The 26768-nt window shown below is 40.8% G+C and overlaps 1 protein-coding gene across 1 annotated transcript in view; it reads left to right on the top strand.

Annotated features, from left to right (window-relative positions):
- Positions 1-18457: 18457 nt before the first annotated feature.
- The window catches only part of cntn3a.2 (contactin 3a, tandem duplicate 2), a 31420-nt gene continuing 23109 nt past the window's right edge, over positions 18458-26768 (top strand). Inside the window, exons 1-7 of the mRNA XM_023427427.2 lie at positions 18458-18589; positions 19287-19422; positions 22714-22889; positions 24551-24646; positions 24830-25033; positions 25900-26002; positions 26362-26546. Of these exons, the coding sequence (XP_023283195.1) occupies positions 18535-18589; positions 19287-19422; positions 22714-22889; positions 24551-24646; positions 24830-25033; positions 25900-26002; positions 26362-26546 (955 nt within the window). The 5' untranslated portion in view covers positions 18458-18534. The remainder of the gene's footprint in view (positions 18590-19286; positions 19423-22713; positions 22890-24550; positions 24647-24829; positions 25034-25899; positions 26003-26361; positions 26547-26768) is intronic.

A 26768-nucleotide genomic window follows, 5' to 3' on the forward strand; every position in this document is an offset into this window, starting at 1 on the left:
CAGTGACTCTGAAGACGGTGTGTGTGGAATGACTGCTGTCATATACTATAACCGGCATGCACCCGAAGCGGGTACACAAACCGTGGGGAAATATTTCGCTCCGCGTGTAGGATGCGCGCGCGTGTCAATTGTCAATCAAGGGAAAGTCAAATAAGGCGCGAGAGCGGGCGTCATCACTTTTTGCCCTCATTCATAAACTTACCCAGAGCATCTGCAAAACACACGGTTGAGCAACCTCATAAAAGCTTAGTTTGGTTTAGTTTAGTTATTTATTTGTTTACCTGAATTTGACAATACAGGTAAACACCTAGTTTCAAAACAGGGTATGAAACTAAAGTGTGGCACAAAGAGATTATAGCTATTGCTAATTCTGGAATCCTTCCCTGTAATTAGCTAAGAATATGCAGGTGTACAGTCTAAAAAGAGACAAATAGTCAAAATGACAATTAACAATAGATAACATTAAATGAGTACAGCTCTGGTTTGCTTTCAGTCAGCACTAGTCATCAGTTACATTTGTTCTTGGTGATTTCAAAGGACAAAGTTCATTCATGCAACTAAAGAGGATGAAAGGCTCCTGAGAGGAGTTTCCTCTTCTCATCCGCTCTTTACAGAAGATCAGCAATTTGCGTGCTCCAGTTTAAAGGTGATAGGCCTACACCTGTAATTTAGGCTAAATGGAAACGAGCTATTCTCATGCACTCATAAAAAGAGTGAGTAGGTGAAAAAAACATAAAACCGTGCCTCTGTTTGTACAGTCCACACCCTCATAAGTTCACATAACGCTCCAGCTGCAGCAGATATCGGCTCTTCCAGACAAAAGCAATTAGCACTCACTAAGAATGAAGAATGTGTTGTGTATGTTATGGTCTCAGAGGTGAAACATACTATCACCTTAGGCGCTTGTTCACGAGTCTGAAGGAATGTGAAGGGCAGGTATGTGGAGAGAGAGACAGGCTCACACATACTGTATACACACACATAGTATAATGTCAGACTGTGTTCAGATGTTCAGATGAGCATAAATGTCAAATTTCCATTTCATTATACAAATCCAGTGCATTTGAACACACCATCTGCTATAATTATTTGTAAGCTAAAGTGTAGAAGGGGTTTTTAACATAGAAGAGCATTGAAACAATTACAATTAACCATCAAACACTAAACCAATCACTGGTTCCAGCCTCTCAGATTGACTTGAATTTCTTTGTCTTCTATGACAGTGAACTGAATAACTTGATAACTGAATAACTTTGGGATTTTGACTGTTGGACATGACTGTTAGTCATGTTGTTGGGTTTTAGGAAACCTGTGATGGGCGGTTTCCCACTATAAGGACTACTGTCTTTTTATAGATGATTAATCAATAAATCAAGAATATTATTATCAAATGAATCAGAGGAAAATAAAAACATTTATTGTAACCCTATCACTGGATTTTAGCATTTATATAATTTAAATTTAAGAATATATAAGTTTTGTTACCTGATGACACTAAAAATAAGAACATATGTATTTTTATTTCTTCTTTCACTGTGTTACATTGGCGTTACTTACTAGACCTTAAGTGTACTGTGAATTCATGAAATTGGTAGTTAAATTTCCTCGACAATTATACTGAATCTGATACATCGTCACTTTATTTGTATAAATGGACCTTATTTTATCAGGCACACACTGAAAACACACATCTAATTATGCCAACTAATTAGGATAATAATCCTCTTTCACACATATAAACTCCTGTGAAAAATTTACTTTTGCTGACAAATACTCTTAGTTTTCTCTATGAATTTGAGGCATACGTGGGCAATCAAGGTCTGACCTTTCCGAAAATGTTGTGGCAAGGCCCTTCAGCTGTATAACCATGCACATACAAAATCAACTGTGGCTCAAACTGAAGACTTTAGGACACCAAAGGAATTTAAATGTCGCTTTTTTGTTAGTTTTCCAAAAGTCTCCCAATTCTTGATGACAAGTGGATACGTTTCTTATTACAGTAAAAAACCTTTGATGTAACTTTTGAGGGGGGGGGGGGGAAAAAGGGAAAAAATGAACTTTACTTCAATCAACATGAATAGAATAAAATAAAGTTCTTCACTTTGAAGTTGTCCGTGGCGTGCTCCGTTCCCACAATGTCCAGGCTTGATTGTAAGGCTATAGAGAAGAGGCGCACATTCCAATTACCACTTGAACCAGCAGTGAACACTGTGTCCTGAACCCTGACATTACCCTCCATAGTGAGACACACTGGAGCACCGCTTGGAGTTCACACATTTTCACCCATTATCAGGCTATTGTGCTGCGCTGACCTGTAATCTTGACCTTGAGTTGTGTTTCTCTCTCGCTCGAAGCACTTCACCGCTGATAAGTGAAATGGTTGGATTCCTCACCACGTTTGACTCTGGGTGTGTATTAACTGAAGTAATTCTAAAGTATAAGGTAAAACAATGTTTCGTATTAAGCGAAAACCCACTATTATGAGTCTCACATCTGTGACAGCCGTTTATTATTTGTCAGTGGTAGCTCACATTGACCTCTGCCCTATGTTTTTGAGCTTCAGAGAAAAAGGTGCAAAACTTATTACACAGGGGAATGAGTGTAGAAAATCTAGTTGCCATGGTAATGGATGTATATTTTATTGGCTCCCAGGTCTTTCCTCCTGTGGTGTAACAATGCCCCCTAGTGACATCTCAGATGGCCTTGCTCACCAGGGAAGCGGCAACACAATCCAGACACAGTGATTTCACAGCCTTACTGCGGCACGCTCAGGTTCTCAATGATTTACAGTCACCAGGCTTTTGTTTCTATTTCAGTAAGAAATATTAAAATGTTACATTTTGATATCATCTGTTTACACATTTCCCAGAGAGGCTGGGGAGTGTGAGATGACTGATTAAGCCAAATATGTACATCTGAATGTTGAATTTTGATATTACAGAAGATAACATATGCACTCTGAATCAAAGGGTCAATCTCATGCTGTGGACGGACTGTTACCATTTTTTCTAAGGTGCATTTGAGCATGAAACATAATTTCTACCAGCTGCAGTGTTTCTCCCTGGCTGAATGTGGAAGGTGTGTGTAGATTTTTCAGTCAGTTAAGCAAGAAATGTTCTTCAGGTGCTTCCACTGCTGGATACGCTGAGTCTGTTGTGGACATACAGTTTTTATTTATTGTATTTATTGCACCTCTAGAGGGCGCTTCTGAGTATATTTCCCCATGGTTTCCATACTGCTGTCTCTAAATTTATCTTAGGTATAGCATTTTGACATAAACTAGAATATTAAATCAGATCATCAAATTTAGTGACCTTGCAGTTAATGAAAAAAAAAAACTCATCCAAAAAAGTCTTCACTATGGCCTTGCACTCTGCAAAGTAGCTGTCAAATTTTCTGAAGGACTCTGGCTCTCTGCAGCGTGTTGGTCTAAACATACCATCTTATCAAAGACACAAAAAAAAAAAGATTCATGGGACTCAATCTGAAATCTTTTGCAAAAAAGTTGCCAATCTTTCTTTTGTTTTGCCAGTTTAAAGAAGGTGAGCGAGGTTGAATGTGAGGAAGAGAAAGAGAAGCAGAAAGTAGACAGAAGAAAAGACAATACTTCTTTTTATCAATTTTCAGGTAAGGGACTCATTTTTTAAAGCATTTTTATACGTATTTGAAAATTATTTTTGAAATTGGCTTATTGGCTAATTCTAAATAGCAGATTCGTAATGCTCAATAATGATATTGAAGCAGCAAAAATGTTACCAAAGTAAGTGTAAGATCTGATTGATGGTGGCTTCCTCCAGACGACAGATAACTATAAGTGCACTTGGTGTAATTTTTGCTCAGGAGAAATTTGAATTACAGACCATAGGATTCACATCTTTAGATGTTTCTTCAGCCATATAACCCAAAATTCAGTGGGCTTCTGCACAGGCATCTGCTTGTGACTGATAGTCATTTTGTCATTACAAAGCTATCATTCAGACTGTGAATATAAGCAACGCTTCAAAGATTATCCATAGCACAAGGCTGAACCACCGCTCGATGTATGAAATCATCCAATTATGGATTTCTTTGTACTTATACCCAGCATGTGGGCACACTGACCTGAAGATGGCAGGGATCTTCCTCTGCATCCATTCATTTCAGTACAATGTTCAATATTGGCCTGACATGCAGAACATGCAGAACTCAGTTGTTTTTTTGCAGCGTCTGATTCCCACAACCTCACCGTTGAGTGTCAGCTTCATAAAAGAGCGGCAGAGTGGAAGAAAGGCCGGTGTAAAGAAAGGAGACTGATGTGCAGAGCAATGCTCTTTCTGAGGAATAATGCTTCAAAGAATACAGAACATGTGTCTAGCAGCTGAGGAAAATGCTTGTGCTGCATGCAGGTTTTTTAATGACTGATCATATTGTGTGGACGTCACCTGCGACATCAAACACGTCATGCAAAATTTACAGTTATAATGGCATTGAATTATCTCGTACCTCCTCCCCAACAAGATTACAGCATTGCAATGGGCGCTAAATAGAGGTGGACTGGGTCTAAATGTTGACTGATAAGTGCAATCAAAGCCAGCTGCCTTCATTTATTGACTCAAGACCCAGGGGTGTGAATGTGTGTGAGAATGTGTGTAATATCAGCGTTGCAGAGGAATAAGAGAAGTTACATCATCACCACTTAACCGTATTACAAGCAGCTCGCTAAACTATTGGTGCCCAGGGGAAAAATTGAAATTGAAATGTTAAATGACTTTAATACACGTGCATATTGGGAATATGTGACTAAGCGTTGCATTTATTCTTCCTTGTATTGTTCTGTGCTCTGCTGTGTTTATGACTCCCTCTCTCCCTCTCTCTCTCTCTCTCTCTCCCTCTCCCTGTGTGTGTGTATGTGACAGATGGATAGATCGAGCCTGTGTTTGTATGTACATGTGCCTGACTGTATAAGGTGCTGAGAAAAACAAATACGTACATTGAATATGTAGCTGCCATGAAAATAGCAACAGGGTGACAAAAAATTTGGATTGTGTATGTGGCTTGAATTGTCTAAACAACGTCTTAGTACATGAATCACTTCTTTTCTGACCTTTTCATTTCAGAATCCCAACAATTTATTCCAAATAAGAGTCACTGTCGTCATCGGTTTGATATCGCTTTGTTCAAACTGGTCAAAGTCAAAGTTTAGCGTCCTGTTTCTTGCACTTGCTTGAGGCCAACGGCCCAAAACCAACAATAATAGTCATAATCTGTATAAAATTAATGACAAAACTTTTCATTAAAGCTTAAATATTAACATGGAACAAGGGAACATAAGGATTATTACAAGCACATTCACAGCAATGATTTATATATAATGTATCTTATTGAATACATTTTTCATGTCATGTACACCCTTAAGTCAGCATGTTGACCATTAAAGGATGCTTTATGTTAATTAAGATGTTTGAATAATTCATGTATTTGACATCCAGAATGCTAAGCTATACAAAGGCATAGGGAAACAGATGTGTTCACCCTTAACCAGCTAATGATCACACATGAAAATCTGAGAGCCGAGCACACGTAGTGCTGTTCATGGTGGACATAATGAGAGAACGTTGCACTATTTCTGCATCATTTGCCACCAAAAAATGTGCGAGTTAACACTGGAGATCTGCAGAGTAGTCGCTCATTACCAGCTGTTTGAGGCTGACTGTGTTTTTGCATTTTCTTGAGTTGTGCTGATGGGAATAAATATGTTGCGTGTTGATGTTGATGTCTAATTGCTACAAAAGCACATCTTTAAAAATCAACAGTGATCCTTTTTGTTTTAAAACACAAGCTAATGCTCTTGTATCCTCTAATGTATGCTAAGTGAAGGGGAATCGTTGCGTGTCATTGACAAGCAGAGAGTGAAAACATTCATTAGGAAGAGACTATTGAAAATCTATACAGCAGTCTGCACCTTGGACCTATACATATCTAAATCCCAATCACCTAGGATAGATCTTTTCATTGAATACTAGAGAATAGTGTGTGAAAACAGCAAGTGTGCAGCACTGGGCTTCAGGAGCCCCCTCTGAAGAGGAAAAGTATGGGATAGAACCCACTTTGGTGGCATCTCCATTGTTTGTTCCATCACACTGCAGGGTTCACATTTAAGCCTCTAATGCTCTCAAAATGAAAGTAAACTCAACTCCCAACTGCCTCGTTTTCTCATGAGGGAGGCAAGCATTTTATTTAAGGAGGCACACTACTGGGCCAGGCAGTACTTGTCAGGTTACGCAAGACGGGTGAAGCTGGAGAATTTTCCACACACCCTTTTTCTGCTAATAATACTGTAGATTATATTGTGGATGGGTTTTTTAATGATTACAGGGGCACTGTGTTTCATTTGAATAAGCATTGACCCTTGTCAGGGCATCAAAAGATGTCTGCAGATATTCAAATAGATAGTATGCATGAGAGATGATATTACATAATTAATAATTAATAAAATAGTTTGCTCACTTCCTTTCATTTTTAAATTAGTGAAGTAAATATTAGCTTTCTCTCTTTTCTGTCCGATTCTGGTCTCCAGAAATATTAAAAGAGAATAAAATGTGACCCTGAAGCCACCGAAGACCACGTGTGATTGTGGAGATTCATGCCGTTTCTTAAAAGAGAAAAATTGCCCATCTCTTGTGAAGCAGACTGACCTTGTAGGTTCAGTAGTTTTATTGATTGCAGACATCGGACAACTGAATGCTGGCCAGCAAAAACTGAACCCTGAACACAACATGCTCACGTGTGTGCTAACACAATGATGAGTCAATGGAAAACCGGTGAAATGAGAGCTGAAATACTTATGAGCAATGAATATTCAGCTGAGAGTACTTTTGCATCATCTCCCATAACAGTTTTACAGTTTAAATATTTATAGCTGCTTAAATAAATGGAACAGCCCCACAGCCTAAACATTGGGGGATGTCTAGGTGAGTATAGACACACGGCTTGTCAGTCTCTATGGATATAATGTGTTTCAGAAGTCTAAAAGCATCATTCAGATCTGTACATCTCTTTCAGGCAGTCAGGTAAAGCATCTCTGAAAAGCAGGATAGACTTCCTGTCTGAAAATTCATAGCACATGGCAAGTTGTTCCATTTAACAATCTCCTCTTCCCACCCTTTACCGCACTTAACACCTCCCCTCCCCGTGTCCCAACTGAAACTAAAGCATTAAAGCAATTTTGATTCGGTTATCACTTTGTGTGTTGCCATTGGCAGATTTTATAACCAAATGAGCTGCTCTGGAAATGCCTGTTCAGACTGGCATGAGGACGTGGGCAGCAATGTCTGCTGCCACCTGCTCCTTTCCCAATGTTTTCCGCTCAGCAGTGCAAGGCTACTGGCAGTGAGTCTAATTCCGTCTGCACTGCAACTTTAGGATTTAGGGACCTTTTACCAGGGCCGTAAAGGCATCGGGAGATGATTATGTCAGTGCAATTTAATCTTGTCAAAACTTCAAGGTTGGCCTAGGGGTAGCGATACTGACTATCAACAAACTACTGTAAGAAACTTCGCTGTGTTGATTCCTGACACTGCGTGAGGAATGTAAGCCATCAAATTTGCACACTATCAGCTCTGAGGTGGCTGTTGTCACAGGCCACAAACACTGCTTAAGGGCCCTCAAGTGAGACACTAAACTCCAAATTACTGCGAGGGTGATGCACTGCTGCTAAGAGTAAGACTTTTGCTTCTTTAAGTTGCCTTATGTTGATCTGAAAACTCATCATAAAAACTCAGATTTCTGTAAAGCTGGTACATACTGCTTGGATGGCATTCAGCTTAGAAGTGAGTCACTTGTGTGAAGCTTTGTTTTAACAGTTGTCGCTGCTGAAATTGCAGCTGCAACAGCTTCAAACACGGTGAAACTGTATAATACAGCAAAGGGAACTTCTCAATAAACATATTCCACACTCAGGATAAACTGCTTTAGCAAAGAGCACCAGTGGTCACAAGTAGCCCCTCACCAACGCCGACTAAAAAACACTTAACAGGACATTTGCTTAATAACACTACAAACTACAGCCTCTGAATGACCGTCGAGTTGAATCAACACCTCTTACAGTCTCTAGCACAACTGACCATTACAAGCCTCACCCACCTTATGTTGTTATTTTGTCCATTATGTGTAAATAGGAAGGAAAATTTCTGGCATTTTAATCAACATATCATCATCTGGCATTTTTACTGTAATCAATATACTGTGTATTAATATTAAAGTCAATTGTCTGGTGTTAAATTGATTTAATTAATTGAAAAATGTGGTTAAGATAATTATTGACAGTCTCTGTTGCACAAAAAAAAGGTATTCTAAATGCTGCTAAATTGTGATTGTGATTGTGATTGTAGATAGTGAGGGAGACGGCCACTGTTTGTTCCCTCGGGTATCACTCTGCGCGCATTTGTTTAATAGAGCAAGAAGGATAAGAACTGATAATGGATAGAGTCATTTTTCCATCAGTCTCTCACTCACGCCGCCATCTGTTGTTGCAAGAAAGCTTTAGCTCACTTTCTGCTACATGAATACTGTTCATCCTCTGTGCTGTGAAGCAACCTCTTTGTGCCACAAATGTAGTGTAACACATTATTCCTCTGACTCGAAATTTAAATCCAGTAAAAAAACAAAAAAAAAACAAAATGGCATGCAGAGGTTTTCAGTTTATCAGGAGTGGATTTTTTTTTTTATCGGTTCATGGTTATCATGTGTAATCTATGTTTCAAAATATCTTCTGTTATAATAATAATTAATGGTGAAATCCTACATGCAGCACTGTAATTTCTGGAAAATGGCAGGTGTAATTCAAGATACTTTATATCCAACCCATGCTTACTAACATTAATAAATTGATATAAGTTTTTAAAATGAGATATTACCACCTATGATAAATGTATTGCTGACATATACATATTCATAAACAGACAGACGGATGCATGGACAGAGTGCCTAGGCTCTCCCTGCTGAATTTACTGGACTCACCCCAGGTCAGACTTCACCAGCTGGTTTTTAATTGCAGGTCTCTTCTGTAGCCAAGCAAATTTTTTATTGACCTACAGGAGGAGGATTTATCTCAAAGTGGATCTTTCCCTTCATTAGCCCCTAGCAAGGCCTCCCTATAGTAGAGAGTAAATTCTTGATCTTCCAAAGTAATGGACCTCCACAGCCATGGAACTGCAGTATGCAATAAAAGGCATGCTGGCCCATTAGTCTTCTATGCAAGGCTGTTGAAAAGAGTCTGGCTAATGAACTAAGGCTAACAGAAACTCTGAAAAAAAAGAAAACAATGAGGGAAACTGACTGAGGCAGTATGAGAGCGAGAGAGGAAGAGTGAGGACCCCCCAGGAGTGTCTCTGTGATATATTCAAGTGAACTGCAGAAAACACCCAAATCATTTTAGATTGACAGACACGTAGGTGAGAGATGTTTTTATGTTCAGAAGTATTATGCAGCAGCAACAAAGGGGTATGAAAGACGGAAGAGGATTTATGGTTTAGTGAAAAACAATTGTGATGTAAGTTTACATATTTGCAGCAATAGCTGTGAAATTTCTCATGAAATAATAAAGCAAGCTGCAGTGTTTCCTCCTGCCAAATTGACAAATTGTCAAATTACTTTCCATTTACAAGTGACAAATTGCCTCGCTCTCTCTGTTTGTGTGTGTGTGTGTGAGTGTGTGTGTGTGTGTGTGTGTGCGTGCATGCGTGTGTGTGTGTGTGTGTGTGTGTGTGTGTGTGTGTGTGTGTGTGTGTGTCCTTTTCAAACAAGAGCCTCCACAGACTCTGGTCTTCAAATTCCAGCATTTTCCGCACAGAGCCTGAGGAATTCCTGTCAGGTGTGCAGTCTGGAGTTGAGCAATGCTCTATGATCAAGAAACGTCATAATGAACATCCTAAATCCCATTTGAAGTCTGTGCATTTGAGATTTCCTCCACCACTCTGTGAGAAATTGCTGTATTTTGCTGTCTGTTAAACCGACCTGCAGAGTGAGCAAATTAAGCGGTGATGTTTTCCTCTACAAAACTGGGTTAAACATGGGGGTCGCTGCATTGTGCGATAAGCACAGATCTTGCAACCATTTGCACTTTGCTTTGTGCTCTCCCAAAATTAGACGAGCTGGTAATACAGGAGAATTTACATCGAGCCCTCGTAATGGTTGAGAAATAAAACCTAATGACTTTTGCAGCTTAACACATGCATTCAAGGCACAATGCTCATTGCTATCATACTCACACATACTGCAAGTGCACTCACACACACACACACACACACATACAGACACACTCACACACAATGTAGGAAGTAATACCTTCAGGGGTTTGCTATTAAGATGGTTAATCCCTAGGCCTCGAGAGGAGCAGGATAAAATATTCCTGGAGGAAGCTTTTCACAACAAGCTCCTAGGATCAAGTGCATGAATAAATTACAGGCATAATTAAAGGAAATGTCAAATGGCTGCTGTATGGAGCATTATTAACGATGCCCTGGCCATGTTAAAGGAACCTGGGCCTGAAATGAGGATGATCAATGTAGGTTTAATGGGGTTCCTAGTAGACTGAGATAATAAAGTTAGGCTTCAATGAGGCCCAGCAGAGATATTGTGACCTGTGATTGTTGTGTTTGGAAGGGAGAGGGATAATATACAAAAGAATGACATGGTAGTAAAGAAGACGGATTTAGTGTTTGTGTCTGAGAGAAAGAGACAGACAGAGTAATGAAGGGCAGTTGTTTATCTGGGAGTGGGAGAGTGTGGATACAAAGGAAGGCAGTTGGAAGAGAGAGCAGTTTCTCTCCAGTCATGTCATGGGAAATTCATCTGTTCAACATGAACCAACGCTGTCAGCGGATGCTTATCAAAAACCGTGAAACGTCAGCCTTCTGCAGCTCTGTACGTACTGAAACCCAATTTCTTTCAGTTGGCAAATGCAGTTTTCAATTATGGTCAAGTCAGCTAAAGTAGATTTTTCTTTACACAGCCCAAAATCACAAATCAGTCTCAGAGGGCTTTACAATCTGAACAACATACAACACCCTCTATCTATCCCTAGACCCTCAACTCGGACAAGTTGGGGGAAAAAAACTCTTAGACAAGGAAGAAAAAAGAGAAACGTCCAGAGGAGCAGAAGAGGAAGAATCCCTCTCCCAGGCTGGACGGACATGCTGATGTATACGGCAGACAGAAGTATGACTTTTAAAATTACAATATGAATAAACTAAATCACATGCCACTGGTATGCTCCTGTTGTTACCATAACGATGAATGGCAGAACGCCTGGCTCTGGTACATTCGTACGTGTCGTATCTGAGGGTAGCGCCTTACGTGGTCAAAGTTGGATGACTAAATTCAGCTATCATTTCAATTCATTTTATCATTTGCACCTGTTTAGTCATGACAATTAAGGGAGAAATGTCACCAGTATTAATATCATCAATAGCACCTTTTTGTATGTTTTTTGAGTGCAGGTCCCTGCTCCATTACATTTCCATAACAGCCAGGTGCATTATTTGTGCAGTGAGTGGTACAATGGAAAACTGGTTCAGTTGTACCCACAACACTTCAGTCTCCTCCAATCAGAAAGTAGCTTGAGCGATGTCATTCAGCCCCCGTGCGTACCCCGCTTGCACACAAAGAAGAAGCCACACTCACACATTTTTGAGTAATTTTAACACCCCACTCTGCAGCTCTGTGTTTTCAGCCACTTGCAGCTCATTATATTGCTTCCCTGGTACATGTATGCTTGAGTCCCGATGGCTCTCACTGACCCCACATGTTATAACTGGCAGCCACTCCTAGCTCATAAACTCACACAAGCTGATTTTATGCTGCCTGTCTGGTATGAAATGAAGGCTGGCTGAAGTAAACAAGTGACTAGTGAAGGAAGTCGAACCGAAGCAACCCATGAAGAAAAGCCAAGTAACCGTTAGTACTAAATTGTAGATAGTGAAGACAAAAGAAGAAAGAAGTAGGTGTTATTAGAGGGTTGCCAACAGACCTGTTTGTTTGCTTTGAGTTCGCTGAGAATAAGGCAGAGCACTACAGCTTAATCCACAGTTTGACACGTTTGACTGTAGTTATATTGAGGTGCATTAAGCAGTAGTTTACATTCGCATTAAATCAGATGACAGAACAAGCACGGGTGGAACTAATAACATTAACGATGGCTCTGGCCCATTGAAGCGTGGGAGTGAAGCATGGTCGTGAGCTGTCAGGCAAAAAAGCAAAACCAAATCAAATGCAGCAATTATTCATTTTATTAAATACACCGGTGCGATTCCTGATGTAACATGTCAAAAAAGTAAGTATGAAAAAGGGTTTAGGAAAGACTCTACTAGCTTTTGGTCACTGTAAAAGGATAAGTTTGGCATTTTGAGAAAACATGCTCATTGGCTTTCTTGGCCAGAGGCAGATGAGAGGATTGATACCACTCTCATATCTTTCCGTTACATGAAGCTGGAGCCAGCAGCCTGTTAGCTAAGCTCTGCATGCAAACTGAAAGCAGGGGGGGAAAAGCTTGTCTGGCTCTGACCAAAGGAGAAAACAAAATCTGCCAACCAGTCTCTCTAAAGCTCACTAATTAACACTTACTTAGCTCCTGTAATTAATCTGTACAAAAACCGAAATGTAAAAACAACAAGTTGCAATTTTTGGCAGCTTAATGGTGACGACAAGACACACACTGCACCTGGCCAACAAATACTGTGTTCTGGCACATGACCCCCATGTAAAACTGAAACTTGTCTTTTGCAGTTCTGTACTAAGTATACAAACAAGACATAACATGTTTATATTACATGTTAATGTGTGAGCTCCTGGTAGGTAGATTTAGTTACCTTTGGACGGGTAAAAACTGCCACCAGTTTATGCTAAGCTAAGCTAATCGTGTCCTTGTAGTAGTAGTATTAGCCTGCTTATCTATCTCTTGGAAAGAAAATGAATAAGCTTATTCCCCAAAATAACCAGTTATTCCTTTAACTGTCTTCCTCACCATGAACAATTACGGTAACGATAGTTCCTGTCTACACTAAAAGCTGTATTGTTGAAATAATCTCTTCTTATATCTTCCTAAAATTACAGGTGATTCACTGCTAGTGTCCAGTAGATACCATTTTAACTTATGGAAATATAATTTTAAAAAAGAGAGAAAAATCAGAGCAGAGACAAGAAACCTGTTCTGAGACCATCCGTGTTTTCCTAGCCGCTATCAGAAGATGAATTTTCTAACACATTTTTTTTCACCACTGTAAATTTGCATAATTTAACAAATTAAAGATGTTTGAAACTGATACCCTCAGTGTTCATTAACATACAAACACCACAATCTCCTGGATCTACTGGATATCATACCTTTCTTGTGTCACTTATTGCAAATGACTGTAAATACTACACACACGGGCCTCAGCGACTGTTGCTATGGAGAAACAGTCAGCCAGAGGTGTGAATCAGAGTTGTGATAAACGTCATCATTGCAACTAGGAGAATTAAACACAGCGTCGTTCTTGCTGAATTCATCTATCACTGAGTCAGAAGACCAAGATTAAATGGATTTCAACTGCTGAATGTTTTATCTGACCTCAATAAAGTTCTTGCGCTTCCACTCAGGTGGAGAACTTTAAAGCTCTGTGATTGATATTTTGTTCTGACTTCTTATACTCTCACTTAGCGCTTTATTAGGAACGCCATACTGATACCGGCTCAGTTCTTCGTGCGTGGATTCCACCTGATGTTGGTGTCAATCCTTTGAGATCCTGAATCACATCATATCTGCAGATTTGTCAGCTGCACATTCATGCCACCAATCTGCTGTTCTACCAAATCCCAAAGGTGTTCTACTGGATTCAGGTCCGGTGACTGGGGAGGACACTGAAGTTCACTGAACTCACTGTCATGTTCATGAAAGCAGTTTGACTTTGTGATGTGATGTATTATCATGCTAAAAATAGCATTACAAGATGGTAAACTGTGGCCATTAAGGGATGCACATATGGCATTCAAATGGTAATGGCTTGGTATTAAGGTGCCCAAAGTTTGCCAAGAAAACCCTCCCCACACTATCACATCATCACCACCGGCTTGGAGTGTTGACACAATGCATGTTGGGTCAATGGATTCATGATGTTCATGCCACATTGTTAATGTATCTGCCTGTTTAGAGTTTGACGTGCTGTTCGTTCTGTGATGCTTTTCTGCTCGCCACAGTTACAAAGAGTGGTTATCTGAGTTACCGTAGTCTTTCTGTCAGCTCCAGCCAGTCTGGCCATTCTCCTCTGACCTCTGATCAACAAGGTTTTTTCAGTCCACAGAGCTGCTGCTGACTGGATGTGTTTTGTTTTTCACACTATTCTGAGTAAAAACTCCAGACTGTTGTGTTGTGTGTGAAACTCTCAGGAGATCAGCAGGTTCAGAAATACTCAAAACCACGGTCACTGAGATCACAACCCCCCCCCCCCATTCTGATGTTTGATGTGAACATTAACTGACTCGCATGCACCTGTCACTCAAAGCGGCCACACCTTCAATTATGCAGAACTTCAAGCCTTAATAAAATGTACAACAGGTGAGTTAAATAAACATTCACCCACTGCACAGGTGTCATGAAGGAGGAAATAAGCTATAGAGACCAAACCCGTTTTTTGTACCAGGCTGTAAACACGGTTATTTATGCTGTGAAATCGGATATTTTAACTATGGAGTCCATGGAGACTGACTCACTGTTGGACTCAAGTGGACATTCGAAGAACTGCAGTTTTTTGGTGCTTGTGTGTTGGCTTCATTTTTCAGCCTCAGAGGTTGCCGCTTGCTATAACAGTACAAATTTGAAACTCTTCTTACATGAGTTTAGTTTGGGGAGTAGCCCACTTGTTGTCAATCATGCAGCTTTAATATTCCACTTTAAATAATGGAAAATTCGGAGTGCCTGTTTCACACAATTTTCCTGTGATTCAGAATAAATTTTAGCTCGTGCTTGAAGTTGCACTTCATGCTGTAGACTAGAATTAAAGTTATGTTGGTCTTGGCTTGACACACTGTCTTGTAATCATAGCATGTGTTATCCAGGAGGACCTTACCTAAGATATCTGCATGTGTAACCTGTAGAAATTAACTTTCTAATGACTTGTTTTTCTACATTTTGGAGAAATTGTTTAAAAAAAGAAAATACAAATGACTGCATGCTTCCGTAATAGATGAGAGATAACCGTCGTGTCTCGCTGTTTTATTGCAATATTATGGTCTGACGCGGGAGGCGCAGTTCTCCGCCAGGTGCGCCTCCCCTCCATGCTGCACCTTCCCATCCCAGCGCTGCTGGCTCTGGCTGCTCTATTGCCTCCTCATCCGCCCTCAGCCCACTTCTTCTTCGCAGGGGGAGCTGACTTGATGCGCATAATAAATCATCTCCGCAAGATTCCTTTTCAAGCCCAGGTTCAGAGCTGCGTTTGTTGGATATGAGAGCGTAAACACAGGCGAGAGTCGAGCCTCTTAACTGGGGATGTTTCAAATGTGATTCAGCACAGCAAACAACGTGGGTGTTGTGTGCGTGTGTGTGTGTGCGCGCGTGTGTGTGTGTGTGTGTGTGTGTGTATGTTTTTTTTTTTTTTTTTTGGTGGGGAGTGGAGGAAAAGGAGGAGAGCAGCGATATGAAACGCGTGTGTTTATACCTCCTGCGTTCCCCGTTATCGCTGACTGACCACCGGCTCAATTTCACCTGTATGAACGACCTTGCGATCGTGACCGAAATTTTCCTAACAAGGTTTCCATGGAGGATCAGTGTGGCGCTTTTTCCGTGAGGGCTGAATTCGGTTCCTGTTGGTCTCAAGATATTTCAAGATAAGAGGTAAGACAAAAATATATAGCCCATGCGCGCGCTTTGCATTTGTGAACGTGCATGGATACAGCCAGAGAGCTAAATTATTTACACAGTGATATTTATATGCTAAAATATGTGTTCACTCTCACAGGCTCACATGTCGACCCGTCTTGCCTACTATCCCGAATTGGCCCATCATTTCCTAATATCATATATTTGATGTTTGTTTTAGGGCTGGGAGCAACGTGACGTGCTCTCCCAACTGCAGCCCATTCCTCCACACTGAGCAGTCTGATTTTTGGAGGGGCATGCATTCAGAAACAGACACTTTTTTTTCTTTTTCTTTTTTTTGATATATCTGTGAAATAAGGAGTTGCTCAGCCGTGCCTCTCTTTGTTAAAGTGATGCAGAGATGCAGTCACATGTGGTATTCTAGCCTCTAACTGCTCCTGTGGTTCCTACCTGGTGTGATGCGGAGCTTCACTTCACCTCACCCTTCTGAAATGTGTAGCCACATCACAGCAACACATTTTAGGGCTAAATCAGGCTGAACTTGCATGTATGGTGCTTGTCAAAACGAAACCATATATATATATATATATATATCAGAGACCCTCTTCCAAAGCTATTAAGAGGTAAAAAAATATATATATATATATATCTTTAGTAAACCTTGATTTAAGTGTGCAGAGAAGGGTGCAGACACACACGGCCACAAACCATTTCTAACCTTCAACATTCACCTGATAATTGCATACTGGTATGTCAGCTGAAATGTCTGTGATGAATGCAGCTGGGGCCTTAAAAGTAAGTACACTCCCACTCTCCTAGCAGGGCTATTTGTTCAAACAGCATGTTACTTGGATGCAGGCAGAGTGTGATGGAGGTGGTAGATATAGTGATAATACATCATTTGTGTGTGTGTGTGTGTGTGTGTGTGTGTGCGTGTGTCAGTTAACCCAGTGGTGTTGGTACAGAAAAGGTACCCTCCTTGATTGAGAGTGATTCACCAAGTAAAGCTTTCTCACCACCTTCTATCACCATCATCGTTAGCAGCATTATCTATGTGTGCAAGCTGAGAATATGTGTGTGTGTGGGCGCATGTGTGTGTGTAAGAGAGAGAGAAAGCGGGTGGGTGCCTACGTGTGTGTTTGTGCGTGTGCATGACTGTCTTATACAGTATGTACATGTGATTCACTGAGTGAACCAGTAATATCACTGATAGGATCCTGTGACTGTGTATTTTGCAATTGTCAATGATTTATTAGATCTGCATATAAAAAAAAAATGAACACATGGCATCAGCTGTTACACAGTGCCATCCCTGACAAAACCCCATTACCAATGCAAACCATAACATGCAAAGTCGACAGCAGTTTAATACCCACTCTACCTTCCACACACCAATCCTCAGTCCTGAGGTGCTAGCGGTTTGCTCACTGTGGTCCTATCGCTGAGGTATGGCATGCAGGACTCTTTTTGAGAGGAAGCGTACCAATCCAATTTTGCAGACTTTGGGGGGAGAAAAAGGACTGAGCAAACATGAAAGGTAGGGAAGAAAATCCTGGCTGAGACCCCACGTGTCTGATTTGACATCCAGGCAGCTGACAAACAATTAGACCCTCCATAAGTAGCGCTCTGAAGCAGGCTTGCCCTGGGATTAGACCACAAATGAGCCGCACATCATGGCTTATGTCTTCTAAATGGAAAGTGAATGTATGTGTATTCGGAGGCAGGGTGTTATGTGTTGTGCACTGTGAGAAAGTGAGTTTGCTGGAGGTGTGTGTGTGGGTTGTGTGACATTTTCCAGATCGGTGTTATTATCTGCCTCTGCCCTTAATATATCTTGAACACCTCTTGAGGAAATTTGTGTGTGTGCAGAGCACCTAATCCACGTGCATGTCTTCATGCAGGTGACACCACTGTAAAACAGAAATGCATATACTCTGCACATGTGTAGATGTGTGTGTGTGTGTGTGTGACTGCTCGCTGAACTGCCGTGTTATTGCCGGTTCACAATTGTGTGTATGTTTGACATTTGATAATTGCATCATTACTCGCTCAGTCTCCTCACGCAAGAAGTGGGTGCATCGCAATTTGCAACACATGCTACAAGCAGACACACACTTGCCCTTGATTATGGACCTGGGTGGAATGGCTTCCTCATCAGGCTGTCTTGATTCACCCCAGCATGTGGGGAGACACATGCTGCTGTGGATGAATCTAATTGATTGGATGGCACCCAATTCCCAGGTCCAAGTCTCCTCAGGCAGCCAGAGAGTGAATCCGTCCAAGTGAAGGATGAGCTTAGGCGTTGGTCGCTCCCCTAATAGATTGGCATGGGCTTCCTCCCATATGCCTCTGGTATCACCCTCAGACATCTCTGGGTGCAAGTTGGCCACAGCACAGGGCGCAACGTGACACTGCCCGGATCTTCATTGATTAGAGATGTGAGAATGGATAGAAGACGTGACACACGTCCCGCACCCGACTCCACATTTGTTTTCATCCTAATTATATTTCCCCTCTTGAAATTACACTTCCTCTGTCTGAAAGGCAGAATATTGTAAGTGGGATAAAAGTTTTGGGGTTTACCGAGTTTGGTATTTTACAACAAAATTCTCGCTCCAACAGGTCAAGCTCCCCTCTCTCAGAGAACACGAGTGCCATTTCAAAGCTTATTGGATGAAAGTCTCATTTGCCCTTGGCTGCCAAAGATGACGTTGCTATGGAAACAGCTTCTACTATTATCAATCATCGACCGTCTGGCAGGTAAACCACCTTTTTATATGAGTAATGATTCTTTCACGTTTGGACATTTACACTTGCAGGATGGTAGCTGAAGAGCAGAAAATTATGTCAGTGTCAGGGATGATAGGATGGCCTGGGTTTAAAGGAACACTCCTCAGTATTGACTTCAATTCACAACACACACACAATACTCTCAGTCTTCCCCCTCACTCCCCTGTGGTTGCAACCTGATGGAGAAACAACACAGCACAAAACACAGACTATCGCTTCTGTTACTTAGAAAAATACATTTGTTAATAATTTTCATCATAATGAAAAACTGATCCTCTAAATGCACAACAAATTAAAAATTATTTAGCATACAGTGTGCAACAGTTTAGCAAAGGAATAATTAACAAATCATATTTTTTTTTTCTCCTCTGTCACATGAAATTGGTTTTAATTTGTGGAAAAGCAAAGTTTCCACTTTTGCAGTGACAGAAATGGTGCCATGGTTCAGCTGTTGATTTCATTCATTTGGAGGAACTTGCGCTTTGCAGCACCACAAGATAAATTCAAAACGTAATGTCCTGCCTGCCATTTTTAAAACGTGTCTGCCTGTTAGGCCCTTAATGTCCTGTTTCCTCCAGGGGAACAGGGAATTCCGGAGGCTTGAATCTGTCAAAAGTGGCACCTTTTCTCCGTCTTTACGCTCAGGCTGCTACTGTTTCTCTCACAGACTGTCTGGACAGTGGATCATATCATGGTCCAAGATGGAGGATGGAGCCAGGTGACTTGTTCATTCCTGTCGACTCCATAGAGGAAGAAGCTACTCTGACCTGTGACGCTAAGGGGACACCACCTCCACAGTACAGGTACTTCAAAAATGAAGCATGTAGATAACAGTGTGACTTTTTATTTTGGTTAATATTTGAATGAAACAAGTGAAGATGTGGTTTACAAATTGATAATCTCAAAATCTGTCTGAAAACTGGATAATAATAATAACACATGCAACACCATCTTATTGCTGTTCTTCGAATGAACTTAGAGCCACATAATCAGCAGCTCAATGGCGCCTTCTTTCTATTTTTCGCCTCTCTTTCATCACTGATAGCATTTGCGGAGCTGTTAATATCACAAGAATACCTTGTTTAATGTACTGTGATCAGTGCAGGAAATGTAACTTTTGGATGCACTGGGACATAAAATCTGTATGAAAAGCAGTTTAAAATGATCTGCTTTAAAAAAAAAAAAAAAAATGTGGACATTCTTTGGTGTAAATCTTGCATAACCAAAATATACATAGAAAAAAATATATATATTCTTCATATTGCTGTCGGCCTCACAGCTTCCCACTCATGCAAAGCCCATTTTGGTCATTTACAGTACTGTTAAAAAAAAAAAAAGATTTGCTATTCCAAGATTTTATTTTTCATGTGGAGTAGCTTTCTCTCTCATTCATTTTCTCCAAATTAGAATGAAATGCATACAGAGACTCTAAGCAGCGGTGTCAGTATGGCTTTACTAATTCATATTGACTAACACGCTGCCAATCTGCCTCTTGTCTCGTCAGATAGATAGTATCTTAGTGACACACGTGCAGCATCTTAATGATCGTCTCCTCTTTAGAATTAAAATGCCACGAGACCAATGCAGGTTGCTAGACACCGGTTGGCACCAACAGGCATTGATTACAAGCGTCTTTGGCGTTCAACGGTGGAATTACTGCCGCAGAGACGACACAGATGAGCTGAATGATAGTGGTGGGGAGTACTTACACTCATTATTTCAGGCTTTTCACATTCCCCGCCTAAGACCAGGTATTTCCATGTACTGATTAAAGGTGAGATGAGCATGTTTAATGTGGTGTCTTGTCAAACTGGCTGTGCTAGGCTCTGCATGCCCTCAGCACCTCTCTGGCTCCTCTCTTGAAGTGTAAATGGGCTCACACTGCTCCCACCCCCTTCTTCTCTTTTTTCCCCTTTTCCTTTTCCTCTGCCAGTCCTGTCACTCACAGAGATATGAGACTTTCATAGTACACACACTGTAGCAGCATAATAACTCATGGGAGAAAAAAAACCACATCTCATATGGAAAAGCATCTTCCTCACAGCGGGCCAGAAAAGTGATGCAGTGTGAGTTTTTTTTTTTTTTTCCAAATCTAAAGGTGACTTATCTAACCTTTACTTGACCTGAGCTTTGGACTGCAGGATCATCTGGAATACTAGAGTTTCTCTGTTGGTTAGACGGTCGGACAACATGTGTTCACAAAATGAGCCTCGTGAAAAGTAATTCAATTTTCGTAGTTGCTATTCAATCATCGCACCACTGAACAGCAGAGGCAGAGGTGAAGATGGTGGATAAAGAGCTGAATGTATGCGAATGTACACAGGCACCTTAACATGTATCACTAACACATCCAGCCGGTTAGATATTCAGAGAGTCTTTCAAACTTTATTGCCTGAAGAAGTAGAGCGATTTATCTCAATGCATGCAGTGACACAGCTATCATGTATAATTGTCTAGAATGCAGCAGCAGGCACTCACTAACAGTCAATGGTTTGGATATGTTCTTTAAGAAATTATTTTGAAGGTTAGACTTGAAAGCCTTTGGAGGGTTGGCCATTATGGGCTCCACGTCTTTCATTTCCACTTAAGGAAAGCAGAATAGAAGAAGAATGTGGCTGAAGGAAAGAAAATGTTATTTTTTTTATGCTTTGAGAAAAATGATGAAACATTCTTGAAAAGTGCTCTGTCCTTGAACCCATCAATGCTCCATTTTTGAATAGCATTTAAAAAGAGATGGAGTGTTGCGGTGGCAGAGAATGAAAGTCTTTTCTCGCTGAATAATGGGACTTGTTTTAATCAATGAATTAACCTCATGTTTTCAAGAGTTCTTTTAGGTGCTTCATTTATTTGATAGCGCAATCTGAACCTGCTGTGCAAAGTATTATTTCTTCTTTTAAATTCCCACGCCTGCTAAGTGTGGGAAGGATGTAATAGAAGGTGAAAAGGAGTGTAAAAGGCATCCTTTGTTACATCAGCCCACTGTTACCTCTTGCCAAGTGCTAATGTTTTGTCCTAATGAGAAGTCAAAGGTGGAATAATGTCACATTATGAAAATATAATGTGACAGAGAAGAGGTGATTATGGTTAGACTGATGATAATATCTGGGATGGCTCCTAAAACCTTTATCTTCTGCTTCCCTTAAATAGCAGAGGACAGCTTTGTGTATGATACTCTAAGATTAAACTTTAATGATCCCTGTGGGGAAAATGGGATAGCTGCTGCAGCAAATAGAGTTAGAGTAAAATAAAGAAAAGTATAATAAAAACAGAAAAATACAATATAAAGAAGAGATTTGCATTTTAAGGGTTATAGAAGGACCAATAAGACTAGAATGTGCAAATTAAACAAATGGCGTAGACATTGCAGCATTATGGACTAGGGGATTATTAGAATATAGGGATGAAAAATATGCAGAAGTGTGAAAGGTAGAAGCATAAAATTACCAATAGCTTGCATTTCATGAATATGACAGTTGATAAAAATGTACAACGGACATACATTTATGAGGGAAATCATAAGAAATCAAGTTACCCTGTTTGACTTAAAGGTCCATATTTTACACTTTCCCCGTGTTTTATTTGAAGTGTTGATCCATAAGAAGATATATTTGTGTTTTTAAGAATCAAAAACCATCTCAATGTAGTTTTACATCTCCTTTCTCAGACTTTAGTAACAACAAGTTGGTGAGCCAATCAGAAGAGAGGCAGAGAGCATCCTCAACACTCAAAAGAAACACTCAAAGAAACCAAATCCTGCAAGGTTGAATAGTGGGTCCAGGTGGGCGGCGCTTGGGGCATGGCTGAGAGCAGTGACTGCTTTGTTGTGACATCACAAAGTTACAGAAGTCCTGATGGCTGGTTTTAAGGTTCAGCTTCTGAATACAGGTGTGCATTTCTCTGTGGACTGAGCGCTTTGATACTTTCACTGTGGTTTCCTCAAAACCAGCACAGATACACATTATATCTCTCTAACTTCAAGTGAGTTACTACAGTGAGTCGTGTTCTCCACTCACCTCCTGTCAGACCACCTTGGTGGGTAGAAAGAACTGGAGGCTGCGTATTGCCATGGACTGATGGTGTCTTTGCCCTCACAGATGGTCATTGAATGGGACTCACATAAATCTGGGCCTGGATCGCCGGCGGCGTCTGTCTGGGGGCAACCTCATTATAAGCAGTCTGGACCGCCAGCAGGATGTAGGGCTGTACCAGTGTATGGCCTACAACACTGTAGGAGCTATCCTCAGCAGGAGAGCAAGTCTGCAGTTCGCCTGTAAGTTACAGTCAGAGTTTGTCACTTTTTTTTCTTAAGAAATGGCATGAAAGTTTAAGTGCACTTAGCAAATAATGCAGACGCGCAGTAAAACCCACTGGGTGATATTTGCAATATTTATCAGGGTGCTGAAACATTGGTGTGAAGCTACATTAAATGTTAAAGTAACATGGGAGCAGTTGTTGTTTACTTTCGGTCATACATGCAACCTGAGACTGACTGCTTCACCTTGTGTTGCTTAGCTCCATCAGAAGTCACTGGTGTTTCTCAGGGTGTACTCTCGGGTAAAGTACTCAGCCAAATTGTGTAAGCAGTGTTTGAAGAATAACTTAATAAGGGCTGATGCCTGAGCAAACATTTACTTTGACTGGAACATAATATGCCGACGCTGCAATGAAAAAGATAATAAGAGTAATGCAAATGAATAAAAGCTACTGTGCATTTATTAAAACTGCATTGCCACAAAAAAACAGTAAGTTATTCTGTATATAAACTGTGATTTTTTTTTCACATCACACATCTCTGGTAGTGAAACCAGTAAACACCTCATATGAATAAAGAGCTAAATACTTACTATTTCTGTGCCATTCATTAAGGGCTCTTTTCATGCAGATAACAACAAAACATCTTTTCACACCTTTACTTGATGTACCAATGCAGGTATATTTGGTTTTGATGGACAAGCTTTTAAGATGCTGAGATTTGTGGTGCTCAAAAATACTGACAAATGATATTAAAAAAAAAAAAAAAACTCAACAACAATAAGTCTCTGCAGGAATAATGCCCTGGTTACACTGGATAATCTACAGACCGGGCTGATAAGAGTTTGAGATATTTTCATCTTCAAATGAAGAAAGTCCCCAATGCGCAATGATTGCAGAAGAGTCTGTGAATTACACTGAGTAACAGGGAGATAACCTGCGAGGCTCGATAGGCTTGTGAGCAAGTGGAAAATATGTATATATATCATGTATCCTGTCACGATTAACGTGCACTGGAAACCACAAGTTTCCACCAAACGTATATCAGTGTTAGCAAGAAATGTAGTTCATTTAGTTTTTCGTTTGTTCTGTCTCAGCATTATACGGATGTGATGTTATTGGATCATAATAAGCGATGGCCTCCTTTTTTTTTTAATTGACAACAGCTTAAGTTAGGACCCAAAACATTTGATTTTATTGTAAGTAATGTAAAATTAATATGGTACACAACAGAGACAGAGCAGTCGCTTCGCACTGCTTTATTTGCGAGCTGCAAAGTAAACTGTCAGTTTGGCCATTTAATATGAGAGTATCTGTGTCACCCTATGTTTGCATCATGTCATCTGTGAACTTCACAGAGACGTGTCACAGGAGTCATCGTCATCTTCCCATGTCATTTACATTCACATCTAATGTCTCATTTACATCCCGGGTTGAAGTTTCCGATCCGTCTTTTGGTCCAGTATTTTACAAAAGCCCTTGAAACAAAGCTCTCCTCTGTCTCACCCGGTCTCACCCTGTCTCTCGCTCGGAGATTGTAGATGTGCGATTCCCATGACAGTTTCCTTATAGGCTTGTGTCAGAGTCTTGCTGAAAGCTTTTACTCAGCTCTGTTCCACTCTTGATATGTGAGATCCTGCGGTGATCACTCTTTTCATTTTTTATTTTCTCTTCCCCCAGACTTAGATCATTTCAAAGTCCACACCAGAAGCGCGGTGTCAGTCCGAGAGGGACAAGGAGTGGTGTTACTTTGTGGAACGCCTACTTCCTCAGGAGGTAAACTCTCCGGCCTTCATCTTAACCTCCAACACCTCTCTTGTTTAAAGTTCTAGTGAGGTGTTTTGACAAGACGAAAGCGCAATCTTAGCCTTTTTTGTAATCGCTTGAATTCTCTCTATCGCCTATAATATCATATTGTATCAGTGATCTGCTTCTCTGCGTCCTCCTTTTGTCTTCCAGACCTTACTTACGCATGGGTCTTCAATGAGTACCCGTACTTTGTTCAGCAAGACAATCGGCGTTTCGTCTCCCAGCAGACGGGAAACCTTTACATCGCCAAGGTGGAGCCCTCCGATGTGGGTAACTACACTTGTGTGGTGATGAACAGCATCACAAAGGGCAAAGTTCACAGCTCACCTACGTCTTTGATCCTCAGGACAGATGGTAAGACGCAGCTTCTGGCTATGATGTGACAAGTATGCCTTTCAGTCGTGTATTGAAGACCTTTCCTTTTAAGGCGGCTTTAATCATCATACTAGCATGAGTGCTCTTTGTCCTGTCGTGCCTCACTGTAGTTGAGTCATCGAGTGCTAATGCCTGTAAGTAAATAGTTGCCCCTCAATGTAGGCCAGCAAACAAAGCACCCAAATCTCTTCTTTGCTGACTTAGCTTTCTTATAATTCGCATTCCCTTTAAAAGCTTTCCCTGTGCTTTCACATGAATTCTCAGCGAGCCTGTTGTTCTATTCTCTGTTATCCTTTCATAGAAAGAGTGAATAAAGATTGCCCGTGGAATGAATTAAACATAAGCCATACGTCACTGGACCATTACATTGAGTGTTCTGGTGGCTCAACCAGTTAGTTCCCACTCAGTGTACTGTACATGTAGCTGCATAAATTTAGATCCCATCGCATCACTTTCTGATCCCGTCTTCCCTGAATACTGATATATACAATGAAACAGCAGAGGTTGGGAAATGCCCACTCAAGCTTTGATATAATAGATAAACAGCCAGATAGATAGGAAAAAAAAAAAAAAAAAACAACAACAAGATTTCACATATAGTCCGTCTATTCCACCAAGAAGAGATTTAAATAATTCCTTGCTGGTATTTCACTACACTCTGGTGGCTGCACACTTAAGTGATGTACTGCTTTGAGTTTACCCACGAGAGAATGTTTGCTCATGTGTCTTTTATTTCTCCTCTGTTAGTTTTACAGTGTTACTGTTTGGTCCATAATGCAAGCCATATTGCTTGTAAGTCATGCATAATGGAAGACTGAGCAAGTACTTGTGCTTACTCTACATAGGAGTGATGGGTGAATACGAGCCGAAAATAGAAGTTAATTTCCCAGACAATGTACCCGCCGCAAAAGGATCAACAGTTACGCTGGAGTGTTTCGCCCTTGGGAAGTAAGCTGGATTCCTTGAAGCATGTTTTTAATCTTCTGCTGTCTTTCATTCCAGACAAGGAACCCCCGGATTTCTATATAGTAAAGTTACTGTGGCAATTATATTTCTTAGAGTGTGGCACCGAGCGATGATTGGTCTGAAAGCCATGTGAGACGGCTCTTTTTGTTGTTGGATTGGGTTAACTCCGAACCATTCATCTGCAAAAAAAAAAAAATACAGTGAATTGGCTTCAAGCTCCATCAGACACTTTATTGCAGGATTATAACAGACACCTGCAACCTGTGCGACAATGTTAGAAGTTCAAAGCGGCTTGTATCAGAATCTCGGCTTCTCGGGTTTACCCGCTCTGTCTGTTCCAGCCCGGTCCCAGAGATCACCTGGAAGAGAGCTAACGGCGTTCCCTTCCCCAGCAAAGTCAAAATGAAGTACTCGAAAGCCGTGCTGGAGCTCCCCAGCTTCCAGCAGGACGACACGGGAGGGTACGAGTGCGTGGCTGAGAACAAGATGGGGAAGAACACAGCCGCCGGGCGACTGGCCTTCTATGGTACTTTTGTTTCTAACGACGACACAAAAGAATTACAGATTGTGAAAATGATTAATAATTGTGTAAAATATTTGCATTGGACAAAAAGTTCCATCCCTCCTCTTCTGGATCTCATGCTTCTGCTGTGACATTAAGAATTGCTCAGTGTAAGGTTAAGAATCGTAATTAGGTAATTTGATAATTCAGCTACGTGTTACAGTATATACATAGCCCGGAAAATGT

This window comes from Seriola lalandi, unplaced genomic scaffold (genome assembly GCF_002814215.2).
Source record: "Seriola lalandi dorsalis isolate HSWRI2012SDOR001 ecotype SW California unplaced genomic scaffold, Sedor1 jcf7180002054861, whole genome shotgun sequence".
In the NCBI taxonomy this organism is placed as follows: Eukaryota; Metazoa; Chordata; class Actinopteri; order Carangiformes; family Carangidae; genus Seriola; species Seriola lalandi.